This window comes from Panicum virgatum, chromosome 3N, assembly GCF_016808335.1.
Source record: "Panicum virgatum strain AP13 chromosome 3N, P.virgatum_v5, whole genome shotgun sequence".
In the NCBI taxonomy this organism is placed as follows: domain Eukaryota; kingdom Viridiplantae; phylum Streptophyta; class Magnoliopsida; order Poales; family Poaceae; genus Panicum; species Panicum virgatum.
The window spans coordinates 34,005,840-34,026,879 of record NC_053147.1 but is presented as its reverse complement, the minus strand read 5'-3'; the positions used below and the strand labels follow the sequence as shown (position 1 = coordinate 34,026,879).

The window sequence follows — 21,040 nt, the reverse complement described above, 5'->3', positions numbered from 1 at the left end:
CGGTGGTGAGTTGTGTCAATGAGGATTTTTTTGAAGGAAATGAGAGGATATGTTTGTTTGCAGTTGTTTTTTGTTTTTGTTTTTGGAGGACTTAGGATAAACCTTGGAGGAAAGGCTTTGATTCCTTCATGATGAGTGTTGAGTGTACTTTTTGTACGACTAAAGATGAAATTTTGATTGTATTGTCAAGCAAAAGCGCAAGATTTGCATTGTTTGCAATGCTCAAGGTTAAAGCCTAAAAGTTTTTTATGTAAAATGTCAATGCTGATTGAATTTTCTACATAAACTGCAAGTCTGTATCCGTAGGAAATTCAATCAGCATTGATATTAGAGTATATTGCGCGAATAAAAACGTAGGAGAGAAATGAGCTTCTTGATATATTGCGCGATTAGAGTATATTGAAATATAAATCTATTGCATCTTATAGCAATTACGTACAGCATGAACCTAATCTCTTCTCTACAACATATAAAGAAGAAAATAGGACAAAATATTAGTGCGACCTTTGACCCAGTCAATTTCATCTCGTGCGGATGCCGTCCGATCTAACCGTCGCAAGTGGCAAGTCGCCCCGACGCCCTCCCCTCGCAGCCCGATGCGCAGCGCCCTCCCCTCCTCTCCATCGCTTTGCAGATCCTCTCTGTCTGCCACCCTCCCCCTCCTCTCCAGCTCCTGTGTCACACGCTCGTCGCTCCCTCCTCTGCCACCGGGGCGCCCGCTTCTTCCGCCGCCACACTGCCAGGGCGTGGGCTGCGGGCCCACGCCAGCCCCCTCCACCGCGAGCCGCGGTCCCTCTCCTCCGCCACGCAGTCGGAGTGATGGAGTCCATCCGCCCGCACCGCATGGGGGTGACCATCGCATGGGATCCTCCTCCGCATATGTTGGCGCCGCCCATCCACGGCCTCGCTGACCCGTCACTAGGTTGCTGGCTGTTCCGACGCCATGCCGTACCGTACCACAGAGGCTGGGAAAGAGGTCGAGGATGAGGTACATGGTGGACACTGGACACATCAATGCCTCCACATCCAACCAGTCGGCCCCCTGTCATCAAGACCGAGATCGGAAGGTGGCGGAGTAGGTTTCGTCTAGCTGTAGGATTCTACAATCTCGGTGGCTACTCCAGCGATGCGCTCTGCAAGGATGAGATCATGGCCATGGCTGGTGAGACCATGTGGTGCCGCCGCTTGCACAGGCCACGCCGCCGTGCTCCTCTTGGAGTCTTGGCGCATGTTCCTGCAGGCTAGAGATGGGTTAAGTTGGCTGCAGGGCACGTGCTGCCAATGCAATGAGTACCCCCAAGATCTACGGCTTGAACCTCTAGGCCTCCCACCAACGAGAGGTCCTTGCCATGAGCTAGTTCTGGTGAGCCATCATCTCCACGCTGCGTATTGCCCGTGCGGACAGTCCTGCACTTATGCTTGGGCCCCTGTCATTCTCGTTCATAGGTTGCTTTACTTATCTAAGGCTACATCTTGCTGTAGTTGTTGAGAAACTCTTCTAGCATAGGATTGCAACAACGAAAGGTACCATGCTTCTATGTTATCTGAACATGTCCCAACTGCTCAATTGGATGTAGATAGTTAAGGGCGAATCGAACTTGAGCTCGCTATGACTCAAATTGAGAAGCCTGTCTTTGGGAGCATAATGACCGAAAAATTTGAGAGAATAGTTGATATTATATTTGTAACAGCAGGATATTAAGAAGCAAATTCTCCACAATATGAACATACTAGAGAAACCTTCATGCACAACAATACAATAGATTCACATACATTTGTTTCAACATGATAATGTAAATCACATACAACTCCATAAAACAAGTACTCACTCTGTCCCATGAAAAGTGCAATCATGCACTTGCAAAAAAGTCTCATAAAGAGTGCAATTCTAGAGATTGGATCTCAACTACCTGCCTAATTAAGTGGTCAGATTTGAATTGCATGCTAAAACTAACTGCATGTAGCAAACAAATGAGGATATGAGCCTTTTCAGGACCTCTAATCTGTCTGAAAAATCTAGAATTGCACTCTTCATGGGACAAAGGGAGTACATTACTAACATGTGAGTTCACATATAATAGATTGAGACACTCCCCTTGGATTGCATGATATACATGTTCACATACAGCTCCACAAAACGAGTTATAATACATAAGCCAACTAGTGCAGAACATGGTAAATCACAAACTGAGCCTTCTTTTACTTCTTGTGCTTACCGCAGGGTTGCAAAGATCAACTTATTTGCTTCTTGTGCCCATTGCAGGGCTTTCAAATAACACTACTACAGAACAGGCCTTTGATCTAAGCCATTTGTCTCGACTGCCTTTGGGCCTGGGACCAAAGGTGGCTTTTGTCCCGGGACCAACGGCTAGCTGAGCGGGCGGGGCGGGGGTGGGGGGGTGGGGGACAGGGGCCTTTGGTCCCGGTTGGAGGTACCAACCGAGACAAAAGGACCCCCTTTTTGTCCCGGTTGGTGGCTCCAATCCGAACCAAAGGCTCTGAACATTTAATCCCGGGTGGAGCCACCAACCGGGACCAAATGGTGACTCTTTTGTCCCGGTTGGTGGCTCCAACCCGGACCAAAGGGGTCTTTGGTCCCGGTTGGTGGCTCCAACCAGGACTAAAGGGTTGTTTACGGGTTAGTTTAAAAGGAAGGCATCCCATCTAAAGCCACATGTATTGTGTAGGTGGGGTGGCAAGGAAGCTTTTCACAAGTCAAAAGGTCACGGGTTCGAATCCTGCTAGATGCAAAGTAATTTTTTTTGCATTGTGTGTACCCTTTGGTCCCGGTTGTGGGAACCGGGACAAAAGGAGGGTTTGGAACCAGGACAAAAGGATGTTTGTGTAGTAGTGTAACATGTTATTCTTATTTCCCTTCTCTTTAGTTTGCTTCTTAGCTTTAGGCTTCAAGACTTTTCCTTTTCTCTTTAGTCTGTTTAGCTAGCTTCTTCCCTTTTGCTTTGGTTGCAACAAGTGGATTTGAGCCCCTAAACATGGTAAACTTAGTGCTAATAGACTCAGGTTGGTTTCTCCTACCGGCTGACTTGCACCTATACATTATACAAACAAAAATTATCAAGAATTGTAAATACAATAAGACTGATTTGTATTAATGAACTAATCTTACATGATAATAAAAATAGCTAAATATGATTTTAAACAAGCAACGCGGGTTCAAGATTGCATGTTGGAAATTTCTTGCATGTTTAGATTTGAATATTAGATTGCAAAACAAAGTTGACTAGGGCAAAACAAAATTAAGCATAATTAGAAGCATATATTACCTACTCCACCGTTGTCCGTGCGTGGGCCGCGCACGTGACTTGCTTCGTGTTGCACGCTTCCCAGGGAGGGGCACAGGATCTAGCGTGCGGGGCCAACGCGGCCTGGGGTCGCCACGTGATGAACCCTTCATTGCTGGGAGGGGGCGTGCGGATTGGACGGGGAGGGGGGAGTGGGAAATGCTCGGTGGCCGGTTGGGAAATCCAGGGGCAGGGAAAGGGGTATTTTGATCCAAACACCGTGTCCACTGCAAACACTAAAAAATTCGCTAACAGATGTTACGGCAGGGCTATGGAAGGTATACAAGATAAAAATAGAACCAAGAAAGGAAGTTTAAATTTTTTTTTCAGGGACATAGAAAGGAGAGTTATTTGTTAGAGACCACACAAGAAATTTTCCCTAAATACTTGGACTTGACGGTGCTTAAAACATACTTCTCGATTACTGCACTGTATTCATCACTACGAAGCTTACGTTATTCGTGAACACAAATTTAAATCACAAAAGTACAAGGTTTATGCACATTCTAACTTAAATGGGTATAGTATCTAAATATCAAACAAGTACACTTTCTGGACTTATTTGATTAATGGATTTACTAAAACTAATTTGATGATGGTGGATTTCTAACCCCCAAGAAATCAGCTTCTTTATTTGGTGGTTGTGAACCAAATTCAACATGAACCACTCTCCAAACAAATCTTGCCGCATAATAACCAAAATATAAGTGTAGGATGGTTTCCTTTATTTCTGAAAAAACAACATTTGCCGTTAGTCATCCAATTTGGTTTGGAGATGTTGTCTCTTTTTGAAATGAGCTTCTTTAACACAAAACAAGCAAATATCGTGAAGTTTATTTTCAAGCTCGGCGACGATTTATTTGGAGACAACATAGTCTGCTTTACCAAATATGTACGCATTTCCAGCATAGTACAATTCTTGTAGGGCTCCATTTAATAAAATATCGTTGATCATTTAATGTACAAGTGCAACTTTTGTAATAAAAAAACTTACTTCCTCGTTTTCTCTGTTCCAAATTATATTATTTATTTTTTCTAAGTTCATAGTTTTGCTATGCACTTACATATAAACTATATTTGAATATATTGCTGAAACTACGTATAAAAAATGCCAGAACAATCTACAATTTAGAATAATGGAAGAAGTATAAATTTATAAAATTAAATTACAAGGTACATCAGCTCCGACCACGCTAGCTAGTCTATATGACTATATCCATCGTTTTTTGAATGAAACGTCCATACCTGCCCGTGCGCCGCCCTTCGTACGTGCAACCACGCCAGGGACAGAAAACCGCCAAAACGTAGTGGGCGACTGGGCGAGTACAGACGGTCCATGTAGCCCTGTACACTGGCTGGCCAGGCCACACCCGCCTGGCCGGGCGGCCGGCCGCGGCCTCCTGCCCCTCTTCTCGGGTACCGAGCACATCCACGCGTCGACAGTGCAGCATGGCCGGAGCACCAGCTCGCCTGCTACAGTGCCGCGCGCCGCTCCCAGCTTCCATGGAAGCGCGCACCGAGGCCGGATAGGATAGGTACGCTCGCGCTCCTGTGCTCGAGGACATGCGCTCGCTCGCCCCGCCCTCTCACGCGCCGCGCGTCGCCCGCCGGGGCGTCCCCGGCCCACGCGCCGCGCGTCGCCCGCCGGGGCGTCCCCGGCCCACGCGCCGCGCCGCGCGGCCCTGCGTCGCGTCCGCGTCGGCGCACACGTGCCCCGGCCGCTGGGGCTAGCTCCCGGCCGGTCTCGCGACGCGCCCCCTCCGCGGCTATAAAACGCCGGCGACGGCGCCCCGACCCCTCCATGCCCCGGCAACAAGCACAGACAAATCTCTAGCTAACAGCGAAACGCTAATTTCATCCAGCAGCAGCGACCTACACCGACAAGCTCGTGAGCTTAGTTTGTTATTAGTGCGGCGGCGGTGGCGATGGCGTCCGGGCAGGAGAGCAGGGAGGAGCTGGACCGCATGGCCCGCGAGGGCGAGACCGTCGTCCCCGGCGGCAAGAGCCTCGAGGCGCAGGAGCACCTCGCCGAGGGTACGTCGTCGATCGTAACCAAACAGCATGCACATCTTTCTTCTTCCCTGGTCCGACGATCGAAGTATCGAACGTTAACGAAAGAGCTGATGAATTGAAACTACTGATTCATGTGCGCAGGGCGTAGCCGCGGCGGGCAGACCCGGAGCGAGCAGCTGGGTCACGAGGGCTACAGCGAGATGGGCAGCAAGGTCGGGCAGACCCAGAAGGAGCAGTTGAGCGAGGAGGGGTACAAGGAGATGGGCAGCAAGGGCGGGCAGACCCGGAAGGAGCAGCTGGGCCACGAGGGGTACAGCGAGATGGGGCGCAAGGGCGGGCTCAGCACCAAGGAGGAGTCCGGCGGCGAGCGCGCCGCCCGCGAGGGCATCGAGATCGACGAGTCCAAGTTCAGGACCAAGTCCTAGACGCTTGCCTGCTGCGTGCAGGCAGGGTTAGTGTGTAGTAGTGGGTGTTAAGCAGCCTAGCTAGCTAGTCGAAGACGTGCTTCCTCAATCCTGTGGAGAACTGAGGTTGGCACGCGTTTGAATAATGTAGCCATGTGTAGGGTGAGAGTCGTCGCAGCACGTACGCATGGAGGGGTCATCCTCATGCGTGCTTCAGTTTCGTGTGTCGGTGCCTGGTCGCCGTCGTCGACCGGCCGGTGTTGGTTGGTTTAAGGCAGCAGGTCTCTTCAGGCTTTGTCTTCCTAGTCTAGCAGCCTGTTGTTAATTTCCATGTGCGTCGCGCCTCTACAGCTAGATGGTCGTAGCTCATGGTTTGTCCTCACCTGTGCCTCAAGTTTCGGTAATTTAGTTGTCAGGTTCATCAGAATCTTCTCTGTTGTTCCTACTCGTCCATTTTTTTCAGCAGTCTTAACCGTGTATATCCACTGAACCTTTGCAACAGCAGCGGTATTACTACGTACGATCTCATATCACCAGCGTGGCTGATGCATCACAATCTTTTTTTTTTCTTCTCTCTTCCAAAAAGGAAGACCTACCCTGGTCACAAGGGGCTTTACAAATTACACATTGTGACCTACACGGCCACACAGCCTAAGCAGCTGGTTGAGATGCTGAACGAAATCGAATGATGATGAGCTGTAATGTAATTATCAGGGCACACGGAAAAAAAATCGGACGCTTGCAAAAGTGAAATACAGATATTGCAATTTTTTATATAACATATATAGTAGATATTTCATTAAACATGATATTAATAATATTGCAGTGGGATTTTTTTTATAAATTGGATATCAAAATTATTTGTACATATTTTTTTATTGCAATTATTATTTATCGACGGACCGTCGAAGGAAAAATTTCTGATCGGCCACTAGCAGTGCTGTTATTTCTGTTGACCAATTGAAGTGTCATCTAAAGTTTGTCGTGTCAAGCCATCCATTCTCATGTGAGTGCAACAAAGTTGAAGTTTATAAAGGGATCTAGGGATGATAGATCTGCAATTTCCAAATCACCTCATCATCCTGCTTAGGCTCTCTTGCATACTTAACCTATCTTCTACCCACTACACGATTCAAAACAATTTTCAAGTGTTATTAGTGGGTGGCGGACTGGATTAGGTCTCTATTATTTTCTCCTGCTACTGCTCTATGGTGATTTATTATGATTGATCCATTTCTCATAAGCCTCCGTTTGGAACCTTAGAATCGAATTGCATTCTAATAATCTAATAATTATAATTTAGACACAAATTTATTAAACTAATATAATTATATATGAAATATATTGTGTTTTATTATTGGTCGTACGAGAGAGATACTTATGTGTACTAGAGGAGTGAGTCAAAAAATACTTATGTGTACTAGAGGAGTGAGTCAAAAAGCACGCTATAAATTACAGAATAAAAACATAGCTTGCTGATGTATAGAACTAATTTTCATCTCCCATGCTATGAATTTAGGATAGATTTATATCTAAACTTTGAAAAATAGTGGGATGTTAAATTCTAAGTCAAATAATTTAGTTTATTAAGTAGATATCGATTCCCCCAAAATGAGAGGATCCAAACGGCAGAGATGAAATTGCCAACAAAGATTTGCCGACCACACAAATTTGTGGAGTGCACAAAAATATACGAGTATCCCGTCGGCCACCTATTAACAAGACTCAGCAACTTTTGCAAATCTAGTAGTGACCTCCACTTACGTTCCTTCTGAAGTACACGTACCCTTATGGTTAGGGTTATTCCCAAATTTTATCTTAGTTTATCGTCTACTATAACACTGTAATAACCTGAAATACCGGGAGATATGCAATCCGGTTTTCCGTTGCTGTTAACCAGTAAAAAAGGTAACCGGGAAGGAAATAGGCTCAGCAAAGGCCCGCCGGCAGGCCTGCTAAGCTTTAGTATTGCAAGGCAAGCGGAAGCGGGCTGACCTAACAAGGCAAGCGGAAGGCCCGGCAGGGCCCGCTAAATCTCGCACAAGCCCGCAACGCTCGCTCTCTCTCTCTCGCAAACGAATCTCGCCTTGCCTCGCTGCTCGCCTAGCCGCGTGCGTGCGACTGTGAGCCGTGAGGAGCGCCGCCGCCGCCGCCGCCACCGCGCCTCTCCTCGTCACCGCCGCAGCACTCGTAGGTGCCGGTATCGCATATCTTCACGTCACCTGCACCGCCGCCTGCTGCCCTGCCTCCGCCTCCGCCGTCCGTCAAACCCTAAGTGGGCTGTCGAGTTCACCGGCGAGGTCAGTATTTCAGATTCGTTCTCTTCTCCGCATAGCTGGTCGGTTTATGAGTTGATCTGTGGCTTCATGTTCTAGATTTCCTGATCTGAATTTTATTTGTTAATTGAATTTTGTGGTTGCCGGGGCGATTTTTTTTTTTTGCTGCATTCTTGAGCGGCAGCTCTCCTTATCTGCGATCTACGTCACTGGGTAGTGATAGGATCTCGTAGTAGTATCAGCATTAGTACAAGGTCCTTATCTAGTAAACCGTCAGGTACTTCAGCTTTAGCTGGGCGTGTTTGTGATTTTCTTGCTAGCTTGGAATGGCTAGCTAGGTTGCTCGGTGTAGGGTGTTGTTGCAGTGTGCTTGTTTCGATGTACTCGCTTATTTGTCTGGTCTTCTGTCTTGGATGATGGTCTCTGAAAAGTAGAATCGTAAGTAGTTTAGCTGTAGCTTATTTAGTACTTGGCTATATATGCAAACTTGCTATGAAATGTACTCAGCTCGGATGAGGTGTTTATGCAAACTTGCTATATATCCAAGCGTACCCAGCTTGCCTTAGGTCGCCTTGTCTCCTTTAAAACAATGTTCCAATTCGGATGTAAAGTTAAATTTTACATGTTCATTCCTTTCCAAAAATCTGAATATGCATGCCTACTTGCCAGTTGAAGTTTTTGATCTTCCGAACATGTCCAAAAGCTTGATCCTTTCAGTTTGATCCGGTGGTCGTTTGGTTGCTGTTGGACTAAGCGAAGGCAACTCTTTTCTGTTCTATTTATATCAACTTTGCCATGTTGGAGCATGTAGTTCAATTAAGTCTGTTTACCCGCTAGATGTAAGAAATGCACCTTTTTATAGTTAATATGTGATGTGATTCTTATTACAATTTAAATTTTAGTTTTTTATTCTTGCTCTAATAAAAAATGAATTTACTGACTTGTCAAAGCTGTCAGCAGGAGTTTTTTTTGTCTCACTGTATTGTGATTTCTCTGGTCTAAATGAATTCATTTTAAATTTCCTGCCATGTGTCCTCCATTCAGTTGAAAGTTGCTTATTATGGGCTCCCGCTAGGCTTTTCTTCTCTTGTCAAGCCCCATGGATGTGTGAGGCGAGCACATTGACTTGCTCGGACACTGCAAAACCCGCAGAAAAGTGTTGTGGCTAGTGTGGCGGCCTGCAGGCTGTGTGCAGACTACCCCGATTGCATCGTTTCATAGTTTGGTAGCATTACATGTGTTTTGTTTTTTTGCCTTTTGAGTGCTTTTCTTTGCTCTTTTGAGTGCTTTTCTTTGCTTAGGGGTGCAAACGTAAAACCATGATATTAGAGTCACAAATATCTTGCGTCATGATTGTGCATTGTTCTTGTTCTTTTAAGTTACCTTTTGTATATAGTTTTAGGGTTGTAAAAGGATCTTGGGTATTACTACCGCTGTTCCAACATGTATCTTGTATTAGTTTTTTCCCTAGTCAAACTTTTGTAACTTTGACCAAGTTCATAGAAAAAGATATTAACATATACTGCAAATGAATGCACTTTCAAGACATTTGATGATGGATTTAATGAAACTACTTTGATGTGTTTATGCATTTTTCTATGAATTTGGTCGAAGTTAGCGAAGTTTGAGTTAGGCCAGTCTCAATGGGAGTTTCACCAGAAGTTTCATGAACATTAAATAACATGCCACATCAGCAATTTTGTTGACTTGGCAGTGTCATTATGAGGAGAGATGAGGGAGAGTTTCATGGGATGAGAGAGGAGTTCCATCCCCATGAAACTCAACCGGCACAGTTACCAAGTTCTCAATCTTGGTAACTGTGCCATGAAACTATGCACTGAGACTGGCCTTAGGTTAGGAATCAAAAGCCAAAACACCTTACATTTGGAACTATTTATGCACTATTTATGGCTGTTTTATAGGCATATAAGTGTCTACAAAATTTTCTTTGTGGCTGTTTTATAGGCAGTTAGGCACTATTTATGGACTTAATACAACATGTTATTTCAGAATTGTGGTACCCTGCCTGTCTCTTATGATTTCGTGGTGGCTTATGGAATCATTTTCACTGTTTTCTCAGTTTGTTCTCTTGTTTAAATTCCCAGGTGCTACCAATTTTGAAAGATGGCGGATGATGAACAGGCGCCAAGCTCTAGGAAGAGGGTTGCAGGTACCCAAATCAACAAGGATAATCCTGAGCCTGATGATGACGGACCAGAGCAAGAGATGGGTACGTTTAAGAAAGCTCCCGAGGAAGTGATGGCAACCCGAAGAATTGTAAAGGTTCGGCGCCAGCAGCCGTCCTCAGCTCCTTCTAATCCTTTCTCTGCAATCAGATTTACCCCCACAGATTCTAGTGTTCAAGCGAGTGCCCCTGTCACAGAACCTCAACCTTCAGAAGTCAAAGCTGATGAAGGCAGCAACGACAGTGCTAAAGAAACTTTGCCTATGTCGGACAAGAATGCTAGCTCTGGTGAGGTAACTGAGATTCAGAAGGATGAATCAGCTGTGAAAACTGACTCTGGTGCCACAACTGAAGCGCCGCCTCAACCTGTTGAAACTAGTGACAAAGCAGAAGACACAAAGGATCAATCTGGTGGAGACAAAGTAGTAGTTGGAGAACCCAAGGAAGGTGACAGTATGCCATCTGAAGTTGAGGGCAAAACAAACGACAGAGATGCTGAAGAAAAGAAAGGGGCAGATGAAGCTGGAAATGAAGATGAAATCAGTAAGGATGATACTGAGAAGAAAGATGGAGGTGAATCAGAGACCAAGGATGGGTTGTCTGATGAGCAGAAAGATGCTGATAGCAAAGGGCAGTCCTCATCATCAGCACCTCTTTTCTCCTTTAAGAATATGTCAAGTGGTCAAAATGCCTTCACAGGTCTGGCTGGAACTGGATTTTCAAGCACATCATTCTCATTTGGCTCGGCATCTAAAGATGGATCAAGTGCTGGTCCTCTATTTGGGCTGAAGACTGATGGTTCTTCATTCCCTTCTTTTAACCTTGGTGCTACCAATAACGGTAGTTCCTCCACAGTGCTCGCTACTTCAGGAGAGGCACCCAAGAAATTTGCTATGACAGAGGGCCCTGTTGAAACTGGTGAAGAAAATGAGAAGGCTGTATTTACTGCTGACTCTGCTTTGTATGAGTATTTAGATGGGGGCTGGAAAGAACGGGGAAAAGGTGAACTGAAGCTGAACGTCTCTGTATCTGGTGATGAGAGAGCCCGGCTCGTCATGAGGACCAAGGGAAATTACCGGCTGGTCCTGAACGCGAGCCTCTACGACGACATGGCGCTCAAGGACATGGACAAGAAGGGAGTGACGTTCGCCTGCATGAACAGCATCGGCGAGTTGCAGAGCGGCCTCGCAACGTTTGCTCTGAAGTTCAAGGACACCGCCATGAGGGAGGAGTTCAAGGGCGCGGTGGAGGCTCACAAGGCGAGGAAGGCACCTGATGTGCCACTGAAGACGCCCGAGAACTCCCCAAAGGCAGCCGAGGTCTGAAGCCTGCCAATCACACTTACGCATCCTTAGTACCTGTCCAGTAAAAAGGAGCCGAGAGATACCGTCTGTTATTTGCGGAGTTTTAAGTAAGATATCGTCCTGAGTTGTGACTGCATACGGTTTCCTGATGTTTTTTGGGGGGAACAGTGGGTAGCCTGGCGAACTTTATTAAAGTCATAATCTTAGTATAACCTGGGGATGAGACTGTTTTGATCTACATACTGTATGCTTTTGTACGGTCGCTCTGTCTTGGGCTATTAAAGTCATAATCTTAGTATAACCTGAGGTTGCATGGTGAAAAACACGCGGTGGCTTGGGATGTGTGGCCTCGCTCCTCCTGTTCTGTCAAAGGGACGCTTGAGACGAGCGAGATGGATCGTCTTGTCCGTGGACCGTGGCTCTGTTGTTATTGTCTGCTCAGTAGGCCCCGACTTGCATCTATCGCTGCACGAGGAATGCATGCACGGGGTACCTTTCCGGATGACCGGTGATCTTCGTCCTTGTTTAATCTAATATGATTAGCCGCAACAGCAACAGCTCGAAAACGCACAAAGCTCACGAATCACGTAGAATTGAATTTCCTTTCTTCAATTCTTTTAGCCCTTTATCGCAGCACACATGGTCGAAAACTTCACTATCATTCATATCCTTGGTGCGACTCCAGGCCAGCGGCCTCACTTTCTGAGCCCAGCAAGCAAGCGTGGATATTTGCGTTGCGAGAGGGACAGCGAGCGAGCATCGGATGCCATGCCAAATGTGATGCCGGCGACCACTCAACTCGCTGTGGTGGTGGTTCTCGAGCTGGGCTCCCCAGAACCGTAGGAAGCGGCCTGATCCCAGAGAGATCTCCGGCATCGGACGTGCATGTCCTTTGGTTTGGGCAGCAGTGGCTTGATCATGCGGTCGCCAGCCAGCGTAGGGCCTTGCCTACCTAGGAGGCCGGCCGGCATCTTTTGCGCAGGACACTGGTCAGTAGTCACCGGTTAGAAGACAGGTGAGATCTTCCTTTTACGCATATTTTCGCGACCGTGCCTAAGCACGTATTTCATTAAGAGCAGGAAAAGAGAATACAACAGGTTCAAAGGAACTCGCGATGGCGAGCTCCTTTAACCAAGTCATGGTCCAAGCGATTAAGCTATTACATGCAACTAATTTTGCGACCTTAAGCTAAGAGCATCTAGAAAAAAAACTTCTGAAGATGCCTAAAACCTGCATAAGCCCAAGCCTTGCCTTCCTCAATTATCCTCAGTACCAAATCAGAAGCTAGCATGTTAGAATTTTGGAAGATGCGATTGTTCCTTTCTTTCCAAAGTAGCCAGACAACTAACACGAGCAGAGTGTCGAAAGCTTTTCTGTCGTCCCCATGCACTTGCTTCCTTGACCACGACCACCAGTAAACTCCAAGTGAGTTGACAACCCAACGGCCAACCTAAGCCAGTTCCATCTGCGAAGTAAATTGGACCAAACCTCCCGGGCATAAACGCAGCCAACAAGAATGTGAGAGATGGTTTCAGAGAGCTGGAAACATGCACCGCAAGAGTCATCGTCCTGCAAGTTATGACGCTTCCGCCTTGCAGCTGTCCAACAACGATCGTGTAGCACAAGCCAAACAAAAAACTTGCAACGACCAGGCGCTTTTGTTTTCCTGAGAAGCTTGGCTCCGGGTATTGGATGCTGACCAATGAAGAAAGCTCTATAAGCTGAGGCTGTGGTGAAACAATGATCAGCAGTCCACTTCCAAATGAACCTATCCTCGGCAAGATTGTTTATCGCTTGGTTCTCGACTAGGTTCCAGATTTGCAGGTACTCAACGATCACCTGGACAGTGAGAGCGCCAGTGATGTCCTTGACCCAAGCTCTGTTCGATAAGCCTTCAGCCACAGTTCGCTGTCGTTGGGCTCTTGGGCGGACTGCAGCTGGCAAAGCGGGTGCAAGGTCTTTGATGCTGCGACCTTGGACCCAACGGTCTGTCCAGAAGTAGGAGCGCTGACCATTTCCAATTTGTATTGAGATGGAAGCATTGAACATGTCCAGGACTATGCTCTCAGTGCGATCGGGGAGAGCAGACCAAGGCCGATTTTGATCAATGTGTTTGGCCCAAAGCCAACATATACGGAGCGCATAACCTTGGATTTGCAGGTCGGGTATCCCAAGCCCGCCCAGGTCTGGAGGGCGACAAACCATAGGCCAAGCAAGGACGCAGTGCCCACCTAACACTGAGTCAGTGCCTTTCCAAAGAAAGGCGCGACGACGCTTGTCGATGCATTTTAGAGCCCAAGGTGAAATTGATGAGATTGCAATGGCCGTGTACACTGGAATTGCTGACATCTTGGTCTTCACTAAAACTGTACGCCCCGCCTTTGTTAAGAGCCCCGCTTTCCAGGTCGGCAGACCTGCAACGACCTTGTCGACCAAGTGCTGGAAATCACACTTTCTCGGCTTATAAATGGACAGGGGTATACCTAGGTAGCGAATTGGAAATGCTTGCAGGCCCCCTGGCAGGAACTTCATGAGTGAGGCCATCTCCAACAAACTGCGCTGAATAGGAGTTATAGCACATTTGTTGGGATTGATATGAAGTCCCGAGGCCGCAGCGAACATGTTGAGAATTGTTCCCACAGCGATCAGATCCTGCTCAGCCGGAGAGGAAAAAAGGATCACATCATCAGCGTACAAAAAAAATACGCTCAGGGATGTTAGCGGTTCCCATAGAGCTGAATACTTGCTTGCTGATGGCCAGCCGGAATCGTTTAAAGGCTCCATCGCCAATACAAATAGTAACGGTGAGAGAGGGTTGGGTGTCAAGCTGCTCAGTGTTCCGTTACTCGTGGTGCAGTTTTAATGTTGGGGCTAGCTAGCTACTAGCTAGTGGGAGACTGGGGGCTAACCAGACTCAACTGTGGCATGGGGTCCTTTTGAGATGAGCTGACAGACCTGCTGCAGTTAGCAATAATCAGGTAAGTGGCGGTGGCGCCGGCATGCAACATATATAGTATACTGCATCTCCAGGCAGGCCAACACAGGGAAAGTGATCCTTCATGCAGTCACAATAATAAGTGATCCTTTCATTTGACATGTCATATTTTAATCATACTTGTTAAACATAAGTGTCGCATTGTAGATCGTGTTGATCTCCTTAACAAGTTACACTTTGGATCAGAAGGATTAGGGGCTATGCCTAGCTACTTGACTACAGTAAGATGTGCCCCCAAACTCGCCTTGGCCTGTGCAGTTCTTTTACTTGTCCAACGTGATAGGGAGTTCAAAGAATGTAACAACTGGGCGACATCCATAAGAGTGGTTATTCGTATCAACATGCGATTCAATATAGATTGTATGAAAAGTGTGTTTGAGAAAAAAGAAGTATCGGTGCCTTTCCCTTATTCCCTATTTGTTTCCTTAGAACTCTCAAAAAGATAGTGTAGTGATTATTAATTATTTTATGTTTATGTGACTTGTCATGACATAGCTTGATTAAGCATTGTCAAATCCCTGCATTCTATGTGGTACAATATTCAGTTCTTATGCTTTATCTCAACCAGAAATAATTATTTTTCTTCTTATTAATTCTTCAACATATATATGAAGCCAACTTTAAAATGTCGTAGGCAAGTGTTATATATCATGAAGCTGATATAGAAGTGGAGAATATAATTATGACCAAGCTGGTAGATCTTTTTCTAGCTGGAGGATATATGATGTTGAAGCTATGGCAAAAGTTGAAGCTATGACAAAAGGCATCAAGCTATTTCTTTCTCCTTTTACCATGCATGCATTTATATTAAAAGATACTCCTCACTTATCATGGAACAACACTTTCTAGCTAAGTGAACTGCCTGCCTAGTGGTGATAGGTTTATGTGGAAGACAATACTAGCAAATTTCAAATGTAAATCATGATAACTACCTAAATATACCCACAATCTATTCTATTTTGGACTTGAAAAGCGTATCTCAAAGATGCATGAGGTTGGCTAACACATCTTCATCTAACTAAAATGTAAACCAATATTCATTTTATTGTGGTTATTTCTCTTCAAAAACAAGATCATTGGATGACAACATGAATTAGAAACGCCATGTAGAAAGAAGATTAGTTCTTACACTTTATGTTTCTTTTGTAAACTACAATTGTTCAATTTATCCCATTGAGCAAACTACAGTGTGACAAAAAAATGTCTTTAAACATGCTGTTTATGCTCCTTAATATATTCATTCTCATGCTAATTTCTTATGGTGGCTTATTTTTTCTATATTGTTGAAATTTGATTATAACTTGTATGCATTTATATAAAGACATATATGCTGACAAGTAAGATGAGATAAGACAAATAAAATAGGGAAACAATGATTTTTCTATCTCAAGATAAGATATGGAGTAAAAGAAAAGTTGTTTTTGTTTCACGGTCAAAATTTGATCCTAATGTGAAATAACAATAAATATAAAGATAAGGACTCAACCAAATCTATATGTTCATTAGTTCATATAATCAACCCAAACAAGAAAATAAAAAACATGAATTATGTGTAGGTGTTTTATTATTTCCAAAGTATAAATTGAAAATGAATTACTTAAAAAAGGTATAAATGACATATAATAAAGTTGTTTATCTGACTGCAATAATCAACCATGTAAAGTGGGAGTAATAATCACATATAATTCTTGGACTTCACTGTTATTATGCACACATAATTTACATGTCATCAAAGTTAGATTAACACATAACGTTTACATGTCCAACTTGGGAGAAACTTTAATGGAATATTTGCACTATTCTATTTGGTGATAAGATTGTTCATGCCTCAAAAAAAATGGTAGTGTCGAAGTTTAGTAACGAGTTTGATAGTGATGTAGTCATGAAATGAACTGGATTTTCATCAGATAATGAATTATGATATATTTTTGGTATCAAACTAAATATCACTCAAGCTTTTTCAACACTAAAATGAATGAGGAATTTACTGAATTTCAATAAAATTCACTCAAGGGCAATACAAACTCAATGAGTATGAGATCCAATAGCATACTTGAGTTGATACCTCATTATCACTTGCTATCAGTGAGAGAAACGGTTGCTCATATTTTCTTTGTTGTGGCTCAGAAAACTTTAATGCCTCTCTTTGTTGTATCATGCATTGTGGATGTTCATAAACACAATTGTGCTTCTATGATATTGTCGGTGATCAAGGACCGGGGATCCCCTGGCGCCACGTGGTGTCTAGCACCATGGACTCCTATAAGGCCCACACAAGGATTCTGATATGAGTGGGCTTACCTCTCAAGACGGATCTCGGGGACTTGAACTCCCATTGAGCACCCGACGCAACCCTGCTGGATGGGGTTCAAGTGGTCGGTCGGTGTAAGGATCACCGGGGTGTCCGACCCTAGAGGGGAAGGGGGTGAACAGGGTCGCTAATCGCTTTCTATCCTAGGGCTCAATCTATTTGCATGAGATAAACCTAACACGTCTTACGCATGCTAGTTATGACTAAGGTTTATCTATGCTACTCTCTACTTACCCCTAAAAGACTTGCAACCTATAGCCAATCCTAATCAAACTAACTAGGAAAGTAAAGGCACGCAAGATAGAGTAAATGCGGAAACGTAATACGGTTAGTAAATAGGTAAAGGAGAGAATATGCAAACTCCCGTGAAGACACCAAGATACACGATTTAACGTGGTTCGGTTAGGACACCAAGTCCCTCCCTACGTCCACGGCCACTTGTCCAACAAGAACAAGTGTGATGCCGAGTCTCTTCGCTTGATCACCGTTTTGCGTTCGCCACCAAGGCTTCCGACAAGCAAAGGCTAAGTGGCGCCAAGTAACCAAGACAAGGCCACCGCCACCGTCTCTCTCAAAGTGTCACCAACGACACCGTCTTCACTATTTGGAGCTTCTCACCAAGAGGGGTCTCCTTCCCCGCACAAAGTGTCATTGCCGCTCCACACCAAGTCGGAGGGTCACACGACGAGTACACGGTTGCTTGCCGCAGCAAGACTTTGCTCAAGGGAGCTCTCGCAAGAACTAATCCCTATACAAGTGCACAAAGCACTCTCTCAAAGCTTCTCACAAGCTAGATATGACACTAAGCTTTGCTAGGATGGTTGGAGATGTTAGTTTGCTTGGGCAACACTTCCTTCAACTTTTCTGGCGTCCAACCATATGCAGCAACCGGCCTTGGGGGGTATATATAGCCCACACACCCCAAAAGAGCCATTGGAAAAGTGGCTGACAAAAAGCGCTATCACCGGTTAAACCGATGATCCACTTTGTGTCATCACCGGTTTAACCGGTGAACACCTTTTTTCAACTAGCCGTTATATTTCAACGGCTACCTTAATCAACCGACGTAATCAACCGGTGAATGTATCTTCATCGCCGGTTTAACCGGTGCATGTAACTGTCCCAGAGTTCCCGAAAACCAACTCTCTGGACAACTACACCGACGTTCACTTTGCCTTGATCGCCGGTTTAACCGGTGCCTGTAAAACTCCTGCTGCTTCTTCGGCCTCCAAGTCCATTACACCGGTGAGTGTAAAACACCCAACGCCGGTTAATCCGGTGCCAAACCCTAGCTCGCAGCTTCTGTGTTCATTGCACCGATGAGTGCAATTTGCTCATCATCAGCGGAACCACCGTAGGGGCGGCCCTTCGGGCCTAGCTACGCCTATCTTCTCTTTGTCATCACTTGAACCTAAAAGCCTGAGAATGGTCATCTTAACAATCATATATTAGTCCAAGTGTTGTGTTGTCTATATCAATCACCAAAACATTATATTGAAATATGGCATGAGAGACCATTTTTGCTACAGTCGGTAGCTAAGAGCATTAAATGCCGATTGTAGGGGTTGTGGTGCACCTGCCACCATATCAATGGTTTTTCCGCCTTGCATGACATCATTACGGAGGAAAACCAGGAATGCTAGACCATGTGTTTGCCATGTCTCGTAATCCATCAGGTGGGCTAATAGAGTGGATGTATCGCTATCATGTCCAAGGAGGGTGCAATGCCCCCAAGGGAACCTACGCTCACCAAACCCTAGTCACTGACGCGTGGGGAGATCCTAAAGACCGGGCGACGAGTGGTAAGGGACACTCCTCCTGCTTAGAAATATATGTCGAAACCCTGATGCGTATTATAGAGCAGGTCGAGTCGGACTTGCTAGGCGCGCTGGACGAGCCGCTTAAATGGTAGTTGACCAGCGCACCTGAAGGACAGAGGCTAGTATTGAGAGGCCACGGAGCATACGTCATCTCATCTGGCCATGGCTACAATGACCCATACCTAACTGCTTTATCCCTTTGTCTGGCTACCTACGGAAATCCTGCGAGGTATAAAAGGGAAGATCTTAGACCTAGGCAAGAGTTGGATACTGGAGATAAAGAGGGTAAATAGTAAGATCATCGAGGATTGAACAATAGAGAGAAAGAGAACATATAGTGAGATCATCGATAGAGGTCTTGTATTCCAAACTCACTTAGGCTGCTTTGCTCTAAGATAATCTATCATCTGTTTTGCAGTCCCACAACGTGCCTATGTCTCTTTCCCTCGTCCGAACCCTAAGGGCTTGTTCGGTTAATCCCTACGCAAGGGGATTGGGAGGGATTGGGGGGATTTTGACTTGTTGGGGACTTAATTCCTCCCAACCCCCTCCAATTCCCTCCAAAAAACGAACGATCCCTAAAAGGATATCTTGTAGGCTCTCACGACCAGTATCTACATAGGGACAAATACCTTTTGTACAAAAGAGATGCAGCATGTGTTTAAGAAAGAGAGGTAAAGTGAAAAAAAGAACCAGAAAGGAAATCAATATAGAAAAGGGATGCATACGATAGATAAGGGAACAATAATTTTGGGGTGTGGTGGACCATGTATGCTACTCCTTGGTCTTCACTTGCGTAGTCGCGTGATACTCTCAAGAACCCGACATTCTTATAGGCTAATATACATATTTGTTTATTTTTATTAACAATTTTTCCACATTAAGAGGTATATTCTTCTCCCATCCATATTTGAAAAGGCCTTCAAAGATCACCTAGAAAATATGTAAGTCATATGAATTCTCCTCTTTGTTTACGTCTACATTATAATCTTTGTTCTGGTTTTTTCTTCATTTGGACTAGAGGGCTTTATATACTGTGTAGAATACGAGTACATTTCAACAAAAAAAATATGTATTATTATACACTACTACAGAACATGCCTTTGTTCCAAGCCATTTGTCCCGGCTGTCTTTGGACCCGGGACAATAGGTGGCTTTTGTCCCTGGTCCAACGACTAGCCGGGCCAGCGGGGAGATAGAGGTCTTTTATCCCGATTGTAGGCACCAACCCGGATAAAAAAGGAGCTTTTTGTCTCGGGTGGTGGCTCCAACCGAGACAAAAGACCTCGTGGCCTTTTTGTCCCGGGTGGAGCCACCACCCGGGACAAAAGGGAGCCTTTTATCCCGGGTGGAGCCAGCACCCGGTACAAAAAGCGACCGACGTCTCCCTCTGCCGATATTTTCTAAGTCGCTGGCTCCTCTCTCCTCTCATTTCTCTCTCCCTCTCCTCTCTCTCTGCCTTATCTTCTTCCTCCCGCCCCCTTCCTCAGCTGCCTTCTCTCCTCCCTCCCTCCGGCCCTCAGCTCCCTCCCCGGTGCGGGCGGGGCCGGCGAGCCGCAGCTAGGGCGCGGCCAGGCCCCGGCGGCGGGCACAAGCTCGGCCCGGCGGGGGCGCGCGGTTGCCGGCGCGTCCAGGCCCAGCGGGGGCGGCTTGGGTCCGCGCCTCGGCCAGCGACGGTGAGCTGCGCCCGCTGGCTCGAGGCGAGCAGCGCCCGGTGGCGGCGGAGCAGCGCCGGCTGGCCCGTGGCGGCGCGGGGCCGCGGCGGAGTAGCGCCGGGCGGCGGCGGCGCGAGGCCGCGGCGGAGCAGCGCCCGCTGGCCCGTGGCGGCATGGGGCCGCGGCGGAGCAGCGCCCGGCGGCGGCGGCACGAGGCCGCGGCGGAGCAGCGGCCGTGGCCCTGGGAGCTCAGGTTGCGGCACTGGGCTGCGGCGAGTGGAGGCGGCGCTGGGCTACGGGGTTCCTCTTTGTTTTCTTTTTTTCTTCTTCAATGATTCTGGGATTGAAATTGAAATTATGTGAATGATTTGGTATGGATTATACGCATGATTTGTTTGTGGATTTCGATTGTGATTGGGTTCGTGAATGATTTTGTCACTGAGAATAAAAAATTTGGAAAAGTGGGAGCCTGCATGTGGGCGAACCGCAGGCGAGGTCGGGCCTGCGAGATTTTTTTTTATTTTGCAAAAATATCATTTGTCCCGGGTCGTGAGCTGCCGGGACAAATGTACAAAGGGCATTTATCCCGGATGCTCAATCCCGGTTGAAAAACCGGGATAAAAGGCTATTGGCAACCGGGACTAAAGCCCTATTCTGTACTAGTGATAGTAAATGAAATTTATAAACTTTCTTGAGGGAAACAAGGAATATATAGTGAACTCAACAATCGTGAGTCACCAATTTGTCCTTATTCAAATCTTATCCTCCTCTTGTG

The 21,040-nt window shown here is 46.0% G+C and overlaps 2 protein-coding genes across 2 annotated transcripts; both read left to right on the top strand.

Moving 5' to 3' along the window:
* Window positions 1-5,121: 5,121 nt before the first annotated feature.
* Window positions 5,122-6,143, top strand: LOC120665790 (late embryogenesis abundant protein B19.3-like). The gene is made up of 2 exons (XM_039945470.1): window positions 5,122-5,336; window positions 5,457-6,143. Exons 1-2 carry the CDS (start codon window positions 5,228-5,230, stop codon window positions 5,738-5,740), a joined length of 393 nt encoding a protein of 130 aa, XP_039801404.1. The 5' UTR covers window positions 5,122-5,227; the 3' UTR covers window positions 5,741-6,143.
* Window positions 6,144-7,765: 1,622 nt separating this feature from the next.
* Window positions 7,766-11,785, top strand: LOC120665789 (nuclear pore complex protein NUP50A-like). The gene is made up of 2 exons (XM_039945469.1): window positions 7,766-8,019; window positions 10,101-11,785. Exon 2 carries the CDS (start codon window positions 10,120-10,122, stop codon window positions 11,503-11,505), a length of 1,386 nt encoding a protein of 461 aa, XP_039801403.1. The 5' UTR covers window positions 7,766-8,019; window positions 10,101-10,119; the 3' UTR covers window positions 11,506-11,785.
* Window positions 11,786-21,040: the final 9,255 nt, after the last annotated feature.

Coding starts and splice junctions, on each gene's coding strand:
- LOC120665790 (XM_039945470.1), top strand. CDS start 5,228: ATGGCGTCCGGGCAGGAGAGCAGGGAGGAGCTGGACCGCATGGCCCGC. Junction 5,337..5,456: donor GCAGGAGCACCTCGCCGAGG/GTACGTCGTCGA, acceptor TCATGTGCGCAG/GGCGTAGCCGCGGCGGGCAG.
- LOC120665789 (XM_039945469.1), top strand. CDS start 10,120: ATGGCGGATGATGAACAGGCGCCAAGCTCTAGGAAGAGGGTTGCAGGT.